The sequence below is a fragment of the Ursus maritimus genome, unplaced genomic scaffold (genome assembly GCF_017311325.1).
Source record: "Ursus maritimus isolate PB19 unplaced genomic scaffold, ASM1731132v1 scaffold_16, whole genome shotgun sequence".
Classification (NCBI taxonomy): Eukaryota; Metazoa; Chordata; class Mammalia; order Carnivora; family Ursidae; genus Ursus; species Ursus maritimus.
This window is the reverse complement of record NW_024424008.1, coordinates 14,739,981-14,763,342: the sequence shown is the minus strand read 5'-3', so window position 1 is coordinate 14,763,342 and position 23,362 is coordinate 14,739,981. Positions and strand designations below refer to the sequence as shown.

Genomic DNA, 23,362 nt, shown 5'->3' with positions numbered 1-23,362 from the left:
AGATGCTTAACCGACTGAACCACCCAGGTGCCCCAAACCTAACATGTTTGACTTGTGGCTGAGCTCTTAATCAACCAATACTTCAGTATGTTGCTTAAAAATTAAAAAAAAAAAAAAAAGGCTCCATGGACAAATACTTTTGGAAATGCTGGGAAATAATGCACATTATTTGCATATTAAAGTCTCCAAGGAGATCTGTAGTAAGAAACCTTTAAATTTGAACACAGAGCATCCCAAATGTAATTCATCTTAGAATACATTTGCTCTGGAATACGTATTAACATTGGGGAGAACTGAGATGCATTTCAGGAATGTATTGTGTAGAGAAGTGTTTCCCAAATTCATTGACTCATTAATGGAATCATTCATTGATTTAGCAAACTTTTCTTTCTTTTTTTTTTTTTTTTTTAGAGTAGGCTCCATGCCCAACGTGGGGCTTGAACTCATGACCCTGAGATCAAGAGTCACATGCTATACCAGCTGAGCCAGCCAGGCGCCCCTAGCAAACATTTTTGTAGTGCCTATTGCAGCCACTGTTCTAGGCACTAATAATACAGCAGTGATGAATGACCATATTCAGACCAGAGCTAATACATAAGTTAAGAACCGTCTAGAGATATTTTTTTGTAACATTAGATATATTTAATTTACAACACTTATTTTGAGGTTATGCCCTTTTTCTTTTTTCTTTTGGTCCTAACATGCCTTTTAAAAAAAGTAAGTAAAGTTATTAGTACATGATAAAGCGCACACACACTTTAAAATGACTTAATAAAATAAAAAATTGACTACTTCATGTCATTTCCCAACATTTTGCTGGCAATTTTGCTAGGTCATGAATCCCCAAAAGCCTGTAGTCGTTGATCTGGAGAATTCGCCCATCTGTGTACCTGATTATACACAGATGTTAAACATCTGAATCCTGCCTTCTATGGTTTTCAGCTAATTGTTTTAATGCTCCTAAAACCACTTTGTGGTTGTCTTCAAAAGCTATAAGTGAAGTGGAAAGATTCAAAGTCTGGCACAGAACAAATCGTGTGCCGAAAATAGAGGTGTAGACGACTAAGAGATCACTTTTCTATTTATGTGGTTATCTTGTTCCTTTATGATTTATGCTTGCAAATACTTCTTGACAAGGAAAATGGTTTTTAAAGGACTTACAAAGAGTGGAGGGATTTTACTTTTTTTCTGAGAAGTGCTTCATTAAGTAAATAAAAGTATAGAGGCTTCTGACATAATGCCTCCTCTCAACCTAGGATACCAGATACCAATGTCCATTGGTTATTAAGAGTTAGGATTTTTGGATCTTTTTTGTCTTGTGCAGTGTTCATCAATTTTATCTCGTAACAGGTTCAGAAGAAGAACCCAGTCCTGTCTTGAAAACATTGGAAAGGAGTGCTGCTAGGAAAATGCCTTCCAAAAGTCTAGAAGACATTTCATCAGATTCACCAAGTGAGAATAAAGGTTGCCCCATTGTCCATGCCCCCCGTCTAAGCTTAAAAATGCTCATATGCTTTTCTGTGGCCTCACTGCATGCTGTTGTGCACTGAAGCCCCTAAAGTGGTGGTCAACAGATGACGGTAACCTTCCCAAAGTGAGAGGAAGAAGCTCATCCTAAAGTGGCTGGAACTCTTAAAATAGTGCATGAGGCTTGGTTACTAGAACACTAGGTTTCCTTGAATTGAAGAACCCCAGTTTGAGTGTTTATTCAAGTCCAGTGAGTTTTAAAAGATTGGAGTAGCTGGCGGTTCTAGTAAGAATAGCTAACATTTATTGAGCACCGTGTGCCAAGATGTGGCTAAGCATTTCACATGCATCATTTCATCTAACTGGCGTACGGAACCCTGCGAGAGATGATGGTTATTCCCATTTTACAGATGAGGAAAATGAAGCTCAGAGAGGTAAAGTAACTTGTTTAGTGTCATGCTGCAGAGCTGTGAATCTGAACAGATGACTATTGAGAGCATTTATGAAGTGACCATGGTATATATGACAGTGTTGGATGTCTGATGAATTTGGCATGATATGGAGATGAGTTGGTCCCTAACTTCAAGGACTGTCCTTTCTCTTTTATCCTTTCTTTTCACACATTTCTTTTGGATACTGGAACTAGAAGCCCAAAGACTACCTGACCTGCAATACGTTAGGCACACTGTTCCCCCAGCTGCTGCTTTAATTGGTGAAGGACTTCTTGAGTACTAACATAAAGCTAACATGTTAGTATATATATATAGTATATATATATATATATATACATGTTAGCTTTATGTTATGCATATATGTATACATACATATAAATGTATATATACTATATATAAATGTATATACTAACATAAATGTATATATACACATATACATTATATAATGTATATATATAAATGTATATATATGAGATATATATATATAAGATATATATATATAGAGAGAGAGAGAGAGAGAGGGAGAGAGAGACTTGTGGGCCAGACAAGTGGACTTAGAAATCCTGACTTCTAGGGGGTTTGCTCTTAATTGTTTTTAAGCTAAGAGGCACCCCTGGGAGCACAGAGGGTCATGAGAAAAGCTACTGAATGAAAGTTAACCACTGCCAAACTCATATGCTTGAGAGTTGAACATTGTCATGTTTAGAATATGCTTTAGGCATCTGCAATTGAGACTAAAAAGCCAGAACTTAAAAAGGAAAAGGGAAAAGCCACTCCATTAAGTAATCCCTAAAAATCAGAGATTTTCAGGGCTCTGAGGACAGTATTCCTATTTTGGAATACAGTTCTATCCCTACCAGAGATCTTGGAATCTCAGGGTTGGAAGTGACCTTGAAGGTCACCCATTTTAAACACCCCCCCCAATGCAGGAATTCCCTATAAAGCCTCCCCAACAGGTGGCCGACCCCCCCACATCCGCCTGAATGCTCCCACAGAAAGCGAGTCCAGTCCTTTGTTGGACCGCCCTAATTGTTCAACTGATTTTGGTGATAGGTCCTGAGGAAAAAGACAAAAAAAACAAAAAACTCAGCAACAATTGTCCAGTTTGGCAAACCTCTTGCCTGTGAAGCATGGGGCTATTTCCATGGTGCAGCTTTAAAGCACTCAGGAATGTGCAGGGTTAAAAAAAAAAATCACCATCAGCTGACGGGTATTCCTGCACGCTCCCTTCCAAATACCGATACCCACTCTCACACTAGCCTGCCAAGATTCCACTTAGCAGCTGGTCCCCAGTTACATCTCTTCAGTTGACTTCCCAAGCAAGGCTCCCAGAGGCATACACAAATGATGATGCATGCACAGAAATATTTGTTAATGACCATGGGTTTGAGAAGGTGTTAGTCATGGCTAGCATCTTACCCTTTCCAGAAGAATAGAGAGGCTGTTGCCGCCCTGTGTTTTCTCCTGCTGCTGGCCGATTGCTTGCTCTTAGCTAACCGTCTAACCCTGGGGAGTCCGTGTGCAGCAGTGTGCTGATGTAAGCTGCATCGGGGCTGAAATGGGAGCTCCCGCTATGGCACTGGTTCAAGTAGCTAATCTAAAGAGAAAGTATTTTGGGGAAGACATCTTGGTTGCACCCCTCACTGCATCTTGACTAATTGCTTCCAACTCCGGGGGCTTCCAGGGACAGTCTCATTGTTCTCTCTCGCCAAGGGTCAGCCGAGTTAACCATTTGTTAATTTCTCCTGAACAGATCAAGCAAAAGTAGATAATCTGCCAGAAGAATTAGTACGTAGTGCTGAAGATGGTAAATATCTTTATGTATTTGCATGTCTGTCTGTGTATTAGGTTCTGGGGCGGTTTGGGCAGTCATCGGGACACAGCTGTTGGATAAATAGAAGAACGTCATTTGCCACTATGTGATGAATGGTGCCTAAGTTGTTATAAAATGGTTCTGACTCAGTGCATTTAATACTAACTGTTTGTATTCTCAAGGCTTCTGCTGGTGATACCGTTGTGAGGATCGCATCAGAGACCCTTGGGAAGCAAGGGTTTCTATAAATAGGAAATTGTGTTTCTATGGGTATGAGCTGATTTTTGCTACTCTGACTTGCAGAACTCCTTGTGAGGGCAGGAAGCGTCGGGTGGGTTCCTGGGTTAAGTTAGTCGTGTATTTGTCTCATGTCTCAGCATTTGGATCTCTCTGGGTACAGCTGGTAAAGCTTTAACTTCAAAGGGAAGAGTCCCAGAACCAGAGTCAGGATCCTGCCTTGGCTCATTTAAATAGCTAAAAATAAACTGAGGTAAAATGAACTGGTTCTGAATGTTAAGGAGCCAGAAGATATTGAAGTTTATCAATGGATTGAGTACTACGTGGTTCACTGATAAAATGTACAGGGTAATAGTGCCTTGGTGGGGGAAGGGATGGAAATGAGTCTGATTTTTATAGTTCAGCATTTATGCAAATATGTAATTTATATTTGTACACTGGAATTGTGTTTTCTAAATTGCCTTTACTATAATAATAAAAATGTATATTAACTGAGCTTTCCCCATAAAATGTAGCATCAGAAATCCTCAAAGGTCATTCCTTACTTTTGTGTCATAGTTTTGTCTTTCTCATTGGATGATTACAACTTCGTGGAAGTAGGTGGGGCAGGGATTTTCATTTTCATTTACAGATAAGAAAAGCTCAGAGAAATGAGGTGACTTGTCCAAGATCCTGTAGCTAGTTGGTCAGTGGGGTGGGGGGGAGGTGGCAACTAGAAGCTCGGCTTCATTACTCCTAGTGCGGTGCTCCTTCCATCTCCCAAGCTGTGTGTGGCTCAGTGACTTAGTAGAAAGATGCCGAACGTCTCCTATGCTGGATGTTGGATTTTCAGTTGACTAGGAGACCCCTAAAGGGGCTACTGAAGAGTCACTCTGGGGAACACATAAAAGCAAGCTGAAAACCTGTCAGCTGTATTCTGCAGTCTCCATTGTGAAACTGACATGTGAGCTTTACTTTCATGTCTCTTTAATCCTTCTTGGAAAATGGTATTTATTCTCAATATTGCTCTTCTGAGTAGATCAAAAACCAGATCAGGAACCAGATACAAATGAAAGCATACCAGGAAGTGAGTAGCAGGAATTTTCTCACAAATGACTAAATGTTGCCACTTTACATGGTGTTAAATATACTGAAATAACTAACACTATTAATCACGCAGTATTTATTATTGGTACTAAACTCTTGCAGCTTACAAAACTATTTCATTCTGACAAGGGTTTTATTAAAAACATTTTATTGCTGCCAGTGCTGAAAGATTAATTCGTGGTTCCGCTGGAGGAGGTTATATATTTTATAAATTTTTATGTAGACATATATATGTACAATATATAAATATATATGTATGTTATTGCTGAGTATTATACTTCTGAAAGTCTCTCTGCTCTTTGAGTCTTTTCTTAGGATGAAGGTGACATCTTCTGTTATCGCTTGGCTTTATGTTGCAGTATGGTCTTGAGTATTGGATCTCTTGTGGCCTTTGCACAAGACTGTAGGCATGAAACAATTTATAGTTTATTTGGACCTAAGAAAGTATCGTACTTTTACAGTTAGTATGCATTATGGTTGTGTATATATATATATATATATATATGCCTCTCTACATACCGATGGAAGCTAATTTTATTATGTCCAGAGTTTAAGCTCTGAGGTTCAAAACTAGACTCAGTATATATTCAATATATAAAGCAAGTGAACATCTCAATCTTCAGAAATAAGTGTATATGTGTGGTGGCTAATGTCCATCTGCTAATTAATGTCCACCACCAATCAAAGATAATGATTGTTTACTCTTTTCTGTTCAATCTGAAGATTGCTGTACTTAACTCCAACTACTGTCTTGAGGACAAGTAGCACGTTAAAAAGGTGTTTGTGGGGCCTAGCAAAGCATGCAGATAGCGTGTGTGTCTTCTTAGCTTCCCAGTTTCAGCCAGTTGCATAACGCTAGGCGCTGGAGGTATGAAGATAATGATACACATGTCTGCCCTTAGGAGTGCACAAGATTTTTATTAACAGTTTCCCAATAGTCTGGATGTGCTAATAAGTCTTAACGAGAAGAGCGGCTAAATGAAGGAGCCATTTGATAGAGAAACAAAGTGCTGACGCTAGAAGGCCGTGACATATAGTCTGAAATCTGAAACTTTGCTCATGAGGTCCTCCTTCCGGAGATGAAGGTGCTGAGCACATGACCTGACCAATTCTTAAGACGTCCCTAGGCAACAAGACAATCCAGGTTTTGGCCCCTGATGCATGTTCTCTGTCCAGCGGCTGCAGAGGAACCAAGACTTCTGTCCCTCAGGGGTGTTGGGTGAAGAGGTTTCTCCAGGTGCTTTTGAACTGGCAGATGCTTAAGTTTGGTCCCCTTGTTTCATCTTGTTATGTTTTGTTCAACATTTAGCCCGAGGAATGAAAACAAAGCATAGACATGGACGTATATGCCAATGTGTCTGTGTCTTTGTTCATGACCTAGCTTAGTGCGGTCAAGTCAAATAGGCTAATCACGTGCTGAATTCTGGATGAATTAATTCTCTGTCTGGTATTTTCCAAGATGCCTCTTAATGTATGGGCTGAGATTATTTCTTTACTCTAGTGAAGAATGTATTCTTACCACAAAACAAAATTGAAATACATGATCGAAACATAAATTACTAAAGCTTAATAAATGTAAAACTGACTACCTTTGAGCAGCAGATATAAATTTTGAAAATAACAGGGAGCAGTATTATGATAAAAGTTTTTGCATACTCATTAGGCTCTACTGTGTCCTCATGGGACCTAACCTTACACTACTGCGGTGTAAGTCACAAAATATACCCACATACACATTATTGTTTAATGGGTAGTGATTAAAGCAGGTGTCATCTTGCGAGTCAGTGTAAATGTATTTTGATACTTTTGTGAGCCAAAGACTAAATGAAAGCTACTATGTGAATAAGCAAATATTTATTATATATAGTTCAATTTTCAGTTTTCCTTCATTAATTTTCTTTTAACTAAAGATGAATTTAGCTAATGCTTAGGGCTGAATTTGAGCTTTTTGAGTTATATGTGGAAATATAATTTTATTTTTATCTGTTTTCCTGATATCTCTTTTACCGGTAAAAACCGGTGTATTTGTAGTCAGTATATTTGTATCACATCGAAAAGGTAATTTAAAGATTATCAGATAATATTTACTTTTTAGCAAATACTTATAGAGAGGATACTATGTGCCAGGGCACTGTTCTAAGGTCTTTGAAACATATTAGCTCATTCAGTATGCAAGCTCTGCTTCACCAAAGCTTAGACACCAATTCGTAAGGAAGGAAATAGGTTTCTAACTAGAGTTACACAAATGAGGAATAGAATTCATCATCTCATTGTGACTTCCACACATATACTTACTGTATTGAAAGGTGTCTAAATAAGGTGTCTGATACCTTTCTATCAGAAAAGTATCTAAATAATTTGCTTTAAAAAATAATTAGTTTGAACTCATGTTTTTCATAATTCTGAGTGAGAAACACTATCAGAGAAGTAATCCCCACAATCATTGAACAAACAAGCCCTTCCTTTAGACACTCAATAGCCAGGACACTATTATGATTGAGTTGTGTACAGAGATCCTTGCTGTCCAATGAAATAGTTTTTCAGTCTGCAGCATGTTTTAAAAATACATCCCAAGGAGATGAACCAATAAATCACACATCTTGTGGTTCAAATTTCTGATGTGAAGGATAAGTGAGCACCAATTTACAATGGCGGTATGTTTCAATATAGTTCAAATCCAGCTCCAGATTAATAAAAACTAACAGTCTTTAAATTAATTGTTATTTTCCATTGGTTCAACTCCTTGCCATTTCTCTCTGTATAATTTATGAAAACTGCATGTTGCATATGATCCCGTGCATGTGAACTACTGTGCCTTTAACCTTTTTGCAAAAATATCTCGTTCATAGATGAAAGAAAAATGTGTTTTCAACTTATGCTTTATGTTTGTCTGTTAATGTGAGGATAATTTTGAATGGAAATGCTGCCGTTTAGTTTCCACAGTGCCTTCACAACCTGATAATCCATTTTCCCACCCTGACAAACTCAAAAGGATGAGCAAGTCCGTTCCAGCATTTCTCCAAGATGAGGCAAGTTTGTCTTCTGTAACTTCAGAAAAATGGAACCAAATAGGTGGCTTTGCTATGCCAAGGTTGGTGTGTTTGTATTCAGTGGTGGCAGAGGCCAAAGAGGTCAGCAAAGACTGACCCCTGCCTTTCCTATCAATAGAGGTAGTGTTGTTGATCCTGGAACAAGGCAAGGCATGTCTCATTCGACTCAAACAGTAACTCATTTTGGTGGTGAAGTCAAGTTGCATTGATTTTTGGAATGTGACTTTTGTTTCAAAGTGGGTACAAAATAAGAAATCCAGGCAGAAATATGTTGGCATGAGCTAACCACTCTATAGTTTCCAGTAGAGATGATCTGTGAAAGCTTTGTCCAGGTAGCATGAATAGCTTGAAAGCATTTGTTAAATAGTAAGGTGACAATGACACAGCAGACTTTAACGATACCTACTGGGTGTAGGCAGTTGACATATATTATCTCATTTAATCATCCAACATGCCTGGAAGGCAGGCACCATCATTATTACCAGGTATTACAGATAAGGAAACGCTGGGAGAGGTGAGTAACCTCACTCAGCTAGAAGGGGGTCGAGCCAGGTCTGGAGCTCGGATCTGATTATGGTGGTTAGCCATTATACCTGCTGTCTCAGGTCAGAACAGGATTATTCTTGCTATTCACTCAGTACTTTGTAAATACCAGGCACTTAATATTCATTCTGATACCTAACTCTCACCAACTAAATGAGGTAGGTACTATGTTGTCCATTTTACAAAAGAGGAAAGTACTTGAGAGAGGTTAAATCACTTTCCTCAAATCCATCTGCTGCTAAAAAGTAGATGTAGGACTTTAACTCAGGTCCTTTGACTTAATTAAGATCCCATGTTGTGGATGGAGGGATGGGTTAAGTAGGTGATGGGGGGGGGTTAAGGATTGCACTTGTGATGAGCACTGGGTGATGTATGGAATTGTTGAATCACTATATTGTACACCTGAAACTAATATAACACCATGTATTAACTAACCGGAATTAAAAGAAAAAAAAAAAAGATTCCCTGTTCTATCCAAGATAATTAGGAGCATGGAGTCAGGTGTTCCTAGTGCTGGGTGTGCTGCTAATTTGGTGTGTGACTCCAGGCAAGTTCCTTAACTTCCCTGAGTCTGGCTTCCTAGTCCTACCTCATTAGGTGGTGGGGAGTCAGGGAGAGAATATGGGGGAAACCTATGTCAGAGTGCTTGACACACAGTGAATACCAGTAAATGCTAACTGTTACTATTAGCTGTTTGGCTCTGATATTTGATAGTGAAATAAAAAGCATTATCCTCAAGCATTCTCTTAGTAGATGAAATGTGAGGAAAATTCTAGATAGCATATAAATAACGTACCTCCTCCCCAGCCTCCCAGGCACCCCTCTATCTATTCTTGGGCCTTAGATGAACTGTGTCTGCAAATACACACCCTTGCATATGCTTAACAGCCCACATTACAGTTCCTTTGAAAAGAATCACTCATTCTTTGGAACTCAGTCATTAGTTGGAAGCCAACAGTAGGCAAGCTCATGGATTTCCTGCTTTTACACCTTTGTAAATACGCTTTGGTCTTGGTTGGTCATATGAATAAGCTATATAATAACTTAAGAGGCAAGTGACACCATTCATTTTTCTCCTCCATCAGTTTAATGTGCCACCTCATAGCTCCACACAAGAGAGAGTCCAAATCGTTTGAGTTTGTGCATCAGAGATGCCAAATGAAGCTATAGAATTTTACCTCTCAAAGCATGTGGGTCAGATCGAATGTTAAAGGAAGTGGACATGAAACCAGGCCTTGCTGCTCTGTCCACTTTGCCTTTGAGGCTTAGCCTCAGTCATGTTCATTGAGTACCTGCTGCATGAAAATTGACATTCGAGGTCAACAAGACAGGATCCCATCCTCAGTAATTCACTAGTGACCTGAAACACTAGGTAGAGCACAGTTCATGCTGTAATAGAGGGAAATGGACTGTAGGCACGGTGGAGAGAGGGTGACAACAGACACACTATGGTGTGGGTTTTTTTAATCCTTGAGGGAGGATTTTTTTTCTTATCCATATAAGTGATAAATTTTGTTTTTCTTTAACTCCTTCCTTAATCTGCATTAGAATTGGCATCTGTTATATGATACATAATTGCATGGCCCTGGAATACCTTGGCGTGTACTAACTGCTCCACAGAGGTGTTTCCCTAACTCCCCTGAACTGCTCCATAAACTCTCTAACCCCCAAAGGAGCTCATTCTGAATCATGAATTTCTACAGCTACCATCTAATAAACTTTAGCTCTAAATATAATTAAATGTATTATTGCCACTTGTTTTTGACCCAAGTAAATATTTCCTGGAACATATTTAAAATAAGTATCTTTGTTATTTTTCCAAAAATATGTTAAAATATTTTTCCAAAAATATGTTAAAATCTAATGTGGGTAGAACTGAATATACTTTAATAAATATAATTTAATATATACTTCCCTATAGCAGTAAAAAAGATAAACACAATCTCAGTATGGAAATACACAAAAGGTGGTTTAAAATTCTTAAAATCTGTATGTATCTAAATTTTAGTTTAAACAGATCAAACTAGCATTTATTTTTTCTAGTTTAATAGTGTCTCAAGTAAAAGATTTGATTTTTAGGGAAGTTAAGGCTATGTTAATAATGAGAGGAATTGAGCATGACATTTTATGTTTTGACGGTAAATCTTAGACCTTTTGTTGTTTGGGTAAAGTTAATTTCTCATATATAGCAATAAAGTTCTCCACGTACCATAAATACGTGATATTAAGAGATTGACAAGAAAGCTCACAGCAGTGCTGCCTTTTGAAGCACCTTAGGCCCACCTGTAGGTGAAAAAACAAATCACTTTGTTTGGTGTTGGTAGCTAAGCACTGCTGTCCTCCTTAGTGAGGTCCAGGATACACCACCACTTCATCCTGATTGCTGTTCCCTGATGATTAGCACTAGTGTCCTTTGACCTTCAGAAATGTTCATAGATCACTGGGATACCAAGGTGTCATGTTTTTCTAAATAGAGATGCTGATCTTCACTCATTCTGAATTTAAATTTTGTGTATATTATATGATATTTTGTAGAGTGATGACAGAGAAACAGATACAGCATCAGAAAGCAGTTACCAGCTCAGCAGACACAAGAAGAGCCCAAGCTCTTTAACCAATCTTAGCAGCTCCTCTGGCATGACGTCCCTGTCTTCTGTATGTAAACACAGGCTCCGTGTTAATATCTTTGCGCTTCCGTGAACCTTGTTCTATCATGCTCCTGCTTGCTACAGAACGGCCTCCTGTTGTATTCCCCAGATGCCAAGGGCACAAGCTTTTTCTCTAACCCAGAATTAGCTTCTGGCTAGCTAAATCTTTGTTTTTCTTTTTTTAAGCATAAAAAGAGTTCATATCCATTATAAATGAATATGGTTTTTTTGAATGTAATTGCTTCAAAAATAAACCTCAATTACCAACAAGATGAACCGCTACATTTTTCTGTGCAAAAATGGGATAACTTTTGTAAAGCCTGCTTGTATCGGATATGTTTTATAGTTCTGTTTGCAGGTATAGGATTGTGCCTGTCTTTTAGCAAACATGGTGAATTAAAGTACTGATTCACATAAAATAGGAGCAGTGATTTTTTGCCTTACAGAAGGGTTCAGGGAAGGATTTTTAAAGGGAAATCTCCTAAGTGTAGTTGTTCAGGTTCCATGTCGAAAATGTGACTTTACCTAGAACTCCTTTCATAAAGTAAGGTCATCATGTGTGCGTGGAGTATGTGTGTATATATATGGAAACATACCCACATACACTTACCCAGATAGTTCTCTGTTATACGCACTATCTCACCAGGTATGCTAACCAAATGATAAAGCTGCACTTAAATTCTTACTAGCCTTCCATTTTTCAAACTTTTAAAAAATCTGTTTAAATTGAATTTCTGCTGATGATACTCAAAAAGTATGGCCTGAGGAAGGCTTTCAACTGCCTTCATCAATCATCCATTCTCTACCCTTCCTGACCTCTAAAGGCGTATGGCTCACTAAGCATTTTCCTAGATTCAGTGGATGGGTAACATAGTAAGATTCCTTTTTAGTGCCTTGGAAATTTGATAGAGCAACGTGTCACTGTGATTTGTGTGCCTGAGGTTTCTCACATGCTCTTTCTTTAACATCTTAAATACTAAGCTTGCCTAAAAATGGAACTCTGAATGCTCTCTATCATAAAATCCCCCTGCTTTGAAATGAGCCAGCATCTAAATAACTTTGCTTTGAAATGAGCCAGCATCTAAATAACTTTGCATTTCACTTGTCATCTGTATCTTTTAGAGGCAATTTTTTTTGAAAACACTAGTCATGTCATATATCATGTCAGGTTGTCTGTGTTGGTCTGTCTTTATGCCCTATTAACTGCTTTAAATGCAAACTAGAGAAATAATGGCAAGCCAAGATTATATTCATGATGCTTGCGTTGGGCCCACAAACAAGATAGGAACAAACACTGAGTGTTTCCAATGCCTTCAGGTGAGCGGCAGTGTGATGAGCGTTTACAGTGGAGACTTTGGCAATCTGGAAGTGAAAGGAAATATTCAGTTTGCAGTCGACTATGTGGACTCACTGAAGGAGTTACATGTCTTTGTGGCCCAGTGTAAAGACTTAGCAGCAGCGGATGTCAAAAAACAGCGCTCAGACCCGTAAGTATAACTTGGAATCACTGTTTTCTCTTAATTATTCGTAATCTTGTAGGAATTGGGAAAGTAATTGAAGGGAGGATATGTGTGTGACTGTATCAAAAAGAAATGAGAAGAAAAACTGGGGGGAAATGGTGTTTTGTTTACTCTATAAATATGCCAAACTTATTAAACTATAAAGATGTCAGAGAAGGAGAAAATGTTTCAAGTGGAAGGGACCTCTGAAGCCATCTTGTCCCATTCGTTCTTTTAACAGACAAGGAAACCAGGGCCAGAGAAGATAAGTGACTTATTCACATAAATTCAGAGTCAGCAGCAAAACGGGGAATGAGGGCTTGAATCCCAGTCTCTTCCCATGACACTCTCAAACTTCTCTAAAATTAGAGACATGTCGGGCCATACTTCAGAATGTTCAGTGGTGCAGAAACAGTTAAGATTCTAGAATGAGGTCGTTTCTAAATTTAAATTATATTTTACAGAAGAACTTTAGGGGAAATTACAAGCTCATCTTTTCAAACACAGACTTAATTGAATTTCAGTTTATTTGCAAAAGTTGAATGGTATGCAGAAGTCAGATCCTTAATTATTTTGCTAGCATAAGCCCGATCCTTTATGCTTTTATTATCAAAACAGCTGGGGTCAATATCCTTTTTTTTCCCCCATTGAATATGGCTTGCTTAGGTATGCTAAGATCAATTTTTTTAAAAAGTTCTGCAACCACCAAAGCCTTTTCTAAATAGTAAACAAGCCAGTAGAATTAAGAACTACATTAGATGTGTGTCCCCTGCCACCCCCCCCCTTGTCAAGGCCAAAGGAAGAAAGGGATTCAGGAAATATCCTTTAAAATTTTTCAAAACAGTATAAAATGGCCAATTCTGTTGCACTGTGCTTAAAAATTTAAGTATAAAAGGTTTGTTGAGAATATTCATTACTTAACTGCTTTTCTCAGTGTCATGAAATAATTATTTCTGTCACTTACCAATGCATTTTTCAAAGCAGAGATGGAAACATCTTTTATTTTCTCTGACCTTCTTGTCTGTCTACTTTTCTTTTCAGATATGTAAAGACCTATTTGTTACCAGACAAGGGCAAAATGGGCAAGAAGAAAACACTTGTAGTGAAGAAGACTTTGAATCCTGTGTATAATGAGATACTGCGGGTATCTATGAACTGTCTGTCTAGGAAAATCCTAAATGATGAGCTTTCACTGTGATTGTGTGTCGATAGCCATGTCTTCTTGGGTAGTATCTCTACAGATGAAGTCAGTCATGGAGAGAGAAGGGAAGGGATAAACATGTTCTGAGAAACTGCTTTGCATGGGACCATACACCATGAATGTTGTATTATGCCTTCTGTCATTCACTCCCTACATACCCCACCAGGAGGGTATTACCTGCCCCTCACACATGAGGCTTAGAGAAACAAAGGAGTTTGCTGAAAGATACATACCTGAAAACATGGAGCATTGTAACCAAAGGCGCTACCAGAAGCATAATTTTGATCATGTTATTTCTCTGCTTAAAATCTTTCAGGATTCCCATTACCCTTAGAGGCAAGTCCATCCTTACCGTGCCACCAGTCTCTTCACACCCCAAGCTCCATCCTCATCTTTCCACTTTCAGAGTCTTTGTTCAGATCACCCTGATGGCTTTCTGTTCTTTGGAGGAATGAAGCACATTTTCTCACACTGCTGAACCTGGTGTTCCATCAGGATAGAGTACTCTCTTTCCCATATCCTATCCTGAACTATCTCCTCCAGCTTTAAATGCCTCTTCCCATGAGAAGCTGAACTTAACACCTCAGTCCCCCCTGGGTCTGCTGCCTCAGGCACCTTGTTTTATATGGGCTTTTAACTACTGGCTTCATTGTTTGCTTTCCCATTATAAGTTTCCCATTATAAGTAAGTTCCAGGAGGGCAGGGACCAACCCCATGTCATTCATCAGCTCTGTGCCTGTGGGCAGATGGCTTAACCTCTCTGTTCTTCAGATCTGCAAAAGGGAGGCAATAATAGTACCTGCCTCTCTACTTCAGTAGTTGTGAACATTAAGAGTTAATATGTGCAGAGTGATTAGTATACATTAAACACATAAATGTTGACTCTTAGTACAATGTCTGGATAGGTACTCAAGAAATGTTTATTGGAAGGAGAGATGGATGGACAGATGAGTTGAAAATATGCATGTCTCAAATACCCCAGACTTTTTTCCCCCAGACTGTATAAGGCTGCCTTAGTCATGATAATGTAAAACTAAAAATATAAGAAGTGTTCTTCATTTCCCCTTTCTGAAAAGTCTGTCCCACTATTTGATTCTCCTCTGAGGAAAGAAGCAGAATTAAATTAATTTTCAGTCCTTCACGGGTCAGTTTTTTATGGATTTTCTGTAGCCACTTTTTAATTACAGTTTGACTATGGTATACCTCAGGACGCTAGCTATTTCTGGGTCAGCTACTTCAACCCTATACTCAGGAAAAGCCAGCTAATTTAAATGGTAAACTCAGAGAAAGGCAAGACTGCTCCAACTGAAATGGATATTCAAGTAGTACATCATAAGGCCAAATAGAGATTATTTTTAGATTAGAAGTACTATTATCCCTTCCATGATTATATATAATCTAGGATTGACTGCATTTTAGATGAAAAAAACTGTTAAGATGCCAAATATTTTCCACTTAACCATATGAAGCAGGAAAAAACAAATATATCTTTTCTTGAAAAATATCTTGTTGCAGGATATCTATAGTGGGAGATGTTTTGGGTAAATGGGGGGGGGAAGTGATATATGGGAATTCTCTGTACTTTCTGCTCAATTTTGCTATAAATCTGAAACTGCTCTAAAAAATAGAGTCTATTAGAAAAAATACCTTGTCCTTAGGTAGAAAACAGACCACAGGATTAAACTTCATTAGTATTTTTAGACTAAATTGGATTTATATCTAGTTTGAACTAAAAACATCCAGCAAAAAATGAATAATTGGCTTTTGTTTTTAGAGAGCTATTACTGGCTATGATATTTGAACTGTGGTTTGCTTTTCCAGAAGCAGAAAGAAAATCAGCTTTTGTGAAAGATGGATTTAGCTCTTTGAAACAAGACACTTAAAATAAGATGACTTTGCAATATTTCTGAGATTTGAAATGTTAACAATTGAGAAAACGTGATCTGCACAAATGACTTTTCTCTTCATCTCTGTGTCATAACTTTGGTATAAAATAATATTATTTACCACTTTAATTTCCTTCTTTGATCTGCAGTATAAAATCGAAAAGCAAATCTTAAAAACACAAAAGCTGAACCTCTCTGTTTGGCATCGGGATACATTTAAGCGCAATAGTTTTCTAGGAGAAGTGGAACTTGACTTGGAAACTTGGGACTGGGACAACAAACAGAATAAACAATTGAAGTGGTACCCTCTGAAGCGAAAGGTAAGTGCAGACTTGTTGGCTTGTTGGTTGGTTGGTTGGTTAGTTGGTTTGAGGCCTGGTGTATAAGAGAAAGCTACTATAATCACATTTTAATTCATAATGGTTATCCATAGTTTGGGTCATTACATCTTTTCACTTAGCACCATATGTCTCTTTTTTTAATTTTATTTGTTTTTTTAGAAAGAGAGAGCCTGTGCAAGTAGGGGGGGAGATTGAGAGAGAGGGAGAGAGGGAATCTTAAGCAGGTTCCATGCTCAGTGTAGAACCCTACACAGGGCTCGAACTCACGGCCCTGAGATCATGACCTGAGCCAAAATCGAGAGTGGGATGCTTAACTGACTGAGCCACCCAGGTGCGCCTGTCCCATATGTCTATTATGCTCTTTTCTGTATTTGCTATTCTTTTTTTTTCCTCTCTAGATTTCAGGCTGGCTAGTTTTTGCTAACCTATCTTTCAGCTTAATAATTTTCTTATCTGCTATGTCTAAAACAACCATCTTACAAGTTCTCAACATTATATTTTTCAGATTTATATTTTCATTTGATTTTTTATAGACCACTTCTCTGCTAAAATTCTCTATCTTGACATTATCTCTATGAACGTATTAATCAAAGTTATCTAAGGTATCTATCTGAAAACCTAGTATCTTAAACATTTATAACAATTTTTTATCTTAGTTCGGTCATTTGGTCCTTTGTCCTGGTATGCCCGTTTGGTTTTTATTGCACATTAGACATTATATATTAAAAACTCTAGGGATACTTTGAGACGTTTTACTTTTGTTTCTGACACACAGGGTAGGGACAGATCACCTTAATCTAATCTGAGAATGAACTGACTAGAAGTTGGGTTCAGTTTTCTCGTGGTCTGATGTAGTTTTTGCTTACCCATATTCCTAGGCTATGACCCTTCAGAGGTTCCAAGTGAAAGCCGAGGAAAGTAGTTCTCAAATTTTAGCATGCATCCAGTTCACCTGAAGGACTTATTAAAACACACATTTCCGGGCCCTGTTCCCAAGGTTTCTGAGTCAGTAAGATCTGGGCCCGAGAATATGCATTTCCAACAAGTTCCTAGGCATTGCTAATTGCTCATGCAGAGTATGGCCTGGGGAACCATACTTTAAGAACCACTGATCTAGGGTATTTTCTAAGGCTATTCCATCTTTGCTGGCTGTGAACTCCAATTTTTGTCTCCCCTGTCCCACAAGACTGGCGAAAGTCGTGCTCAGGCTTCTTAGTCTCTTTCAGGTAGGCTTTTATGTGCTAGTTTAAAAATCAGCTGATGCCTCAACATGAAAAGCAAAGAATGTCAGGCTCAAAGATCTTGTCCATTTGAGTCCTGTCTATATTAATAATTCTTTAGCTCCTTCAAATAAATTCGTTTAATCCAGTTTTTTTTTTATTGTTCTCAGTGTGAGGGTTGGTGTGATCCCAGCCAGAAGTGATAAATAGCAACAATACAAATCATTGTTTAGTATCTACATAATACAACACTTTCACTTGAGAAATGGTTCCCAAATAGTGCATCAAAATCACCTGAAGTCAAGCAGAGAAAGACAATTATCATATGGTTTCACTCATTTATGGAACTTAAGAAGTAGGAAGATTGATAGGAGAAGAAAGGGAAGAAGAAAGGGGGGTAAACAGAAGGGGGAATGAACCATGAGAGACTATGGACTTTGGGAAACAAACTGAGGGCTTTGGGGAGGGGGGAATGGGATAGGCCGGTGATGGGTATTAAGGAGGGCACGTATTGCATGGTGCACTGGGTGTTATGCGCAAGTAATGAATCATCGAACTTTACATCAAAAACTAGGGATGTACTGTATGGTGACTAACATAGTAAAAAAGATTATTTAAAAAAAAAGAAACTGAAAAAAAAATAAATAAAAATCACCTGAAGCCCTTATTTCTAGTCTTCCTCAGAAGATGTCAAGAGCTTTTCATTTTAAACTAACTTCCCTTATGTTTCTGATGCATAGCCATGCTTTGGCAATAAGACTCTAAAGGACCAGAATTTGAAAGTAAAACCATCTTTCTTATACTTGAAAATAATAGACATATATTTTTAAATTATTGTCCGGTCTTTGTTATTCTTAGAGATCTCACATGATGTGATCTGAAACAATCAGGTTAATGCAGCTTTGAAAATGTAATGTTTGGCTTTTCTTCCCCCTACTTTCCCACATTCTTCTTACTCAAAGAAAGAGAATAATACAAATAAATAGTTTTATGTGCTGGCTGGGTTACCAACAAAAATATGTGTGTTTTTATAAAAACCAAAGCATCACAGGACATTTCTCCTATCTCCAAGAAAGCATTCTGATTTCTCTACCATCTCTGGACTAAAGGCCTTGAGATGTTTTCTGGGTACCAAGCAAGTTTTTTCAAGATACACAATATATAGCTTTCCCAGATATAAAAGCAAGAGTTCAGCTCTGATGGGGAAGGAAATTTTAATCCTGGGCACTCATGGATGATACATAGTCTCAGAATTGAAGCAGTTATGGTCCTATAACAGAGAACCAATAAACAGTAAAGTCATTTGTGTCTTACACCTACTGACAGTCCTTCATTTTCCAGACAGCACCAGTTGCCCTTGAAGCGGAAAACAGAGGTGAAATGAAGTTAGCTCTCCAGTATGTCCCAGAGCCAATTCCTGGTATGCAATGATTTTCCATCCAAATTTATGCCCTTCCTGATCCTTCCCCTTCCCAAGGATTTCTTTGGACTCTATGATATTTTCAAAGGTGAAACCCTAAGCAGATTTATTAACTTAGTAATTGTATGGACCAAATAATTTACAGTAGACAAATTCTCTCTTTTTTTTTTATTGTCGTAAAAACACAAAACATAAAATTTGCCATCTTAGCCATTTTTAAGTGTACCATTTGTAGTGTTACGTATATTCACATTGTTATGAAGGAGAGCTCTAGAACTTTTTCATCTTGCATATATGAAACTCTGTACCCATTAAACTATACCCTTGCATTGTCCTTCACCTAGCCCCTGGTAACTACCATTCTACCTTCTGATTCCATGAAGAAAAAAAATCCTCATTTTACAAAATTCTCTAGTTTATAGTCCTTGTTTTAATTTTCACCTCACTCTCCAAAAAGTTGGTATTTGCACAACAGGAATGGCCTTTACCGTATTCCAGAATTTGGACCTGTTGGTAGTGTTATGGTAAGAATGGAGCCTGAGTGTTCTTCACAGGTGAGAATCAAAAGAATGCATATGAAGCCCCTAGGAAATTAGAGTTCATTGGTTCTCCAAGGCCTCAGCAGGGCAGAAAGCTTTTTCCTCAAGGTTCTAATTGCATCTGTGATGTTAGGGCCTCAGGTCTACAGCCCACTTAAAGAACAAGAGACTAGCAAGTAATGAATGCCAGCCCCCTCTCATTTCCCAAGAAGTTCCCCAAGTTTTACTCCTTAAGAATCTGTATGAATGTTATGACTGAAATCAGAGGTTGCAACTCAAATGTTCTCAGTAACCAGGCAGTGAAACTTGTGGGATGAAAGAAATAGTGGATGGTAAGGGCAGTGATTGAACTGGAGAAAGGCATTCTAATTCAGTTTAAAAAAAAAAAAAGGAATTGGAGGACAAGCAAAACATATCTTTAGGCTCCTATGGTTGCCAAACCACCTTGTTGTTACTTCTAGATCTTCCTAAAAGGCAGATTTTCTTAATATATATAATTTGTATCCTATCATTTATGGTCCACATGCATAGAAATTCTGCCAATCTCTTTTCCTCCACTATCATTTCTTGGTGGTGGGGGCAAAAGGGACCATGTGTTGTGATGGGCTCCACCTTGTCTGACTTCTTGCTCATGTAGTTTCTCTACCCTGGAATGTCTGCCTCTTCACCAAGTCTTTGGATAGGTTGAGAAGAAGTCCCATCTTTTCCATAAAGCTTTTCCTGGCTATTTCTTTCACCCTCACTGATCGCATCATCATCTAGAACATTGCAGTAATAGCTTGGCATTTCATTCTGTATTACGTTTTTATATTTTTTATATGAATTATTCTTTTTGGCTTAAGTGTAAACATTTTCCAAGGACATAGATGTCTTTTATTCCTTGTATATCCAATGACATTCCTAGCATAGGCCTGAGCACTCATAGATGCTCATTAAATTCTGCTTGGTTAACTGGGTTAACCTATTCAGAAAAATATGGTAGTGGCCCTTTGTCCATGTGTACCCAGTCTAACCAACACCTGAAGACTAGGCCAACTTCTCAGTAATTCCCTGTCCTTAACATTAGTTACTATGTGTATGTATACAATATTCCCATAAAGTATGTAACCAAATTTAACAAGAAGAGTGGTTATACTCTTAGCCAGTACCTATTCTGATTACTTTATACTCAGTATGTTTCAATTGCCTCCCATTAACAGCAATTGATATTAGTATTAATATTTGAAAGGAATATGCATCTCATTGAGGTGTTTTGAATGTAACTATACATGGATGATTTACATACCTGATTTCTTTAACTTGTCTTGAAATAAGCCAAAACTAGAAAAAAATGATATAGCACTCTGTACTTGGAATCGATATGAATTATTTTTTTTAATTTTTAAAAAAATTTTTTGAAAGAACTAATTAATTAAGAGAGCAAGTCAGCATGAGCAGGGGGAGGGCCAGAGGTGCAGGGAGAGAGAGAATCTCAAGCAGACTCCACGCTGAGCACAGAGCCCAGTGCCATGACTCTGAGATCATGACCTAAGACAAAATCAAGAGTCAGATGTTCAGTTGAGTGAGCCACCCAGGCATCCCGGGGCTGGCTTTAAGTACTGTGTGATACAGGAGTTCAAATTATATCCCCAAACCTATTTCCTTTCTCTCTCCCTCTCTCTCCATCTCTCAATTCACTTCCTTTGGGTTTTTACCATTCTTTTTTTTTTTTTTTTAAGATTTTATTTATTTAACAGAGAGAGAGACCACAAGAAGGGGAGTGGGAGAGGGAGAAGCAGGCTCTCTGAGCAGGGAGCCCGATGTGGGGCTCGAGCCTAGGACCCGGGGATCATGACCTAAGCCAAAGGCAGATGCTTAACCAACTGAGGCACACGAGTGCCCCAATATGAATTATTTTCATAGAACTCTCTGAGCTCAGTGCAGCAAGACTGGAAGATTTAGTTAGGAATGTATGGATTTAACCAATTAGGATCATATCCTCAAGCCCTAGCTAGTATCACTGTGCCAGACCATTTTTAGGTTGGCATCTTTGGATGTCGTATTGCCAAGAGAGGAATGGCAGTGAAATTTCATTTTCTGTCCTTTTCCAATTACAGGTAAAAAGCTTCCTACAACGGGAGAAGTGCACATCTGGGTGAAGGAATGTCTTGATCTACCACAGCTAAGGGGCAGCCATCTAAATTCTTTTGTTAAATGGTAATAGCATTGATAACTCCGCTTCTCTCAGTTGTACCAAAGCCTGGCCTTTGCTGGTTGTTTTCAGGTCTCAATATCTGTGATGCTGAAACTCATAATTCATGGTTTAAATGACATAACTTGGAACAATGGCGACATGAACTAGAGGGCTCTATGACATTGAACCTCAAAGGTTTTTTTAGTTTTAAAACCATGAAGAGGGCATACATACAAATGAAACCACGGACCATGAACTCAGATATGGAATGCCTTCTAGGAGATACATCTGCTGGTGAGGGTAATATTCAGTATAAAAAAAACTCATCAAATTTCTAATGGTAGGATGCCATACCCCTTGATTCTTTTGTGGCGCAGGGAGAATTCTTCCTCCTGTCCCTTGTCCCACCTTTGTGAACTATTTGCAAAAGGTCTTTTGCCTCATCCTGAAAATATGTAGAAAATGACTTGCTAAACAGACCCTTACTAATAGTTTGTCATAGGAGCTTAAGACAATTTGAGTTTTTAAGTGGCAAACTTTTTTCTCTGTTATACATATAAATGCCTAGCATCTAGTCAGTAGTAACTAAACAGAGATTAGTGTGTACTCTCTTAGCTCCCCCTGACTAATTTTATCTACATAGATTCTTCCAGAAGACCAGTTATAGCTATTTAAGTTTTTATGCCATTATCTGTGATTTTCCCTATGCATATTATTCATAGAGATATCAGCTGGTAAGATTTTTTAGCTCAGGTCAGTCTCTCATTCTGAGACAACTCTCAGACCTTCTTGTGTTTATAAGAGGTGTGGTAGGTTAAGAACAGAAAACAGATAATCAGGAATGCTTCCAAATCTTAAAAGGAATCCTCAAGCAATTTCTACCACAGTAAGCATTTACTAAATGAAAGCACTAAACTAAGTTGTTTGCTTCATATGTAATTCTAATATTAACCTTATGAAATAGGCATCACCATTCTCATTTTAAAGATGAAGAAGCAAGTATCTGAGAGATTACATGACTTCCGCTACAATACATAACCAATAAGTAACAGAGTCAGGATTCAAAGCAAATCTGCTCACTGTAATGCAGAGCCTCTCCAGCAGGATGCTGCCATTACCACCACAACCGCCATTATCACCACCACCATTACCACCATCATCACTACCACCATCACCACCACCATTACCACCACTGTCATCGCTGCCACCACCACCATCATGGCTGCCATCTCTGCCACCATCACCACCACCACTACCACTTCACCATTATCACTACCACCACCCCTGTCACTACCACCATTGCCACCACCATCACCAGTGTCACCACAATTATCACCACCACCGCCATCAGTACCACTACCACCACCACTGCCACTGCCATTACCACCACCACCACCACCACCACCACCACCATTACCACCATCACCATCACCATCATCACCATCATGGCTGCCACCACCACCACCACCACCACCGCTACCACCACTAACATTTCACCATTATCACTGCCACCACCACTATCACAACCATCATTATTGCCCCCATCATCACCATCACCATCACCATCACCATCACCACCACCACCACCACCACCACCACCGCTGCCTCTCTACGTTCTTTTTTCTTCCATTTCTTTCTGCCAATCTTCAGTAGCTGTGTTGACGTGCACTGAAAGCGTAAGTGTTCACCATCTTATTAAAATGCTTTCATAATAATGATTCCTTTTGTAGTATCATCCTTCCAGATACAAGTAGGAAAAGTCGTCAAAAAACCAGAGCTGTAGGGAA

At 38.5% G+C, this 23,362-nt stretch overlaps 1 protein-coding gene and 1 long non-coding RNA gene across 9 annotated transcripts in view; one reads left to right on the top strand and one right to left on the bottom strand.

Moving 5' to 3' along the window:
• LOC103675345 overlaps window positions 1-3,382 on the bottom strand; it is a 72,939-nt gene extending 69,557 nt beyond the window's left edge. Inside the window, exon 1 of the long non-coding RNA XR_571817.2 lies at window positions 3,339-3,382. This is a non-coding gene — a long non-coding RNA (uncharacterized LOC103675345). The remainder of the gene's footprint in view (window positions 1-3,338) is intronic.
• Window positions 1-23,362, top strand: part of SYTL2 (synaptotagmin like 2) — a 121,265-nt gene that overhangs the window by 95,836 nt on the left and 2,067 nt on the right. For 5 of the 8 annotated variants that reach the window (XM_040630931.1, XM_040630929.1, XM_040630933.1 and 2 more), the window contains exons 9-18: window positions 1,351-1,452; window positions 3,673-3,726; window positions 7,990-8,084; window positions 11,184-11,303; window positions 12,614-12,783; window positions 13,837-13,939; window positions 16,032-16,202; window positions 18,785-18,863; window positions 21,499-21,598; window positions 23,306-23,362. The exon at window positions 23,306-23,362 is cut by the window's right edge and continues 155 nt beyond it. In XM_040630931.1, coding sequence (XP_040486865.1) covers window positions 1,351-1,452; window positions 3,673-3,726; window positions 7,990-8,084; window positions 11,184-11,303; window positions 12,614-12,783; window positions 13,837-13,939; window positions 16,032-16,202; window positions 18,785-18,863; window positions 21,499-21,598; window positions 23,306-23,362 — 1,051 coding nt within the window. Of the gene's footprint in view, window positions 1-1,350; window positions 1,465-3,437; window positions 3,457-3,672; window positions 3,727-4,987; window positions 5,036-7,989; window positions 8,085-11,183; window positions 11,304-12,613; window positions 12,784-13,836; window positions 13,940-16,031; window positions 16,203-18,784; window positions 18,864-21,498; window positions 21,599-23,305 lie in introns of those variants that run through there. The other 3 variants (XM_040630927.1, XM_040630932.1, XM_008704401.2) reach the window with 3 other exon arrangements.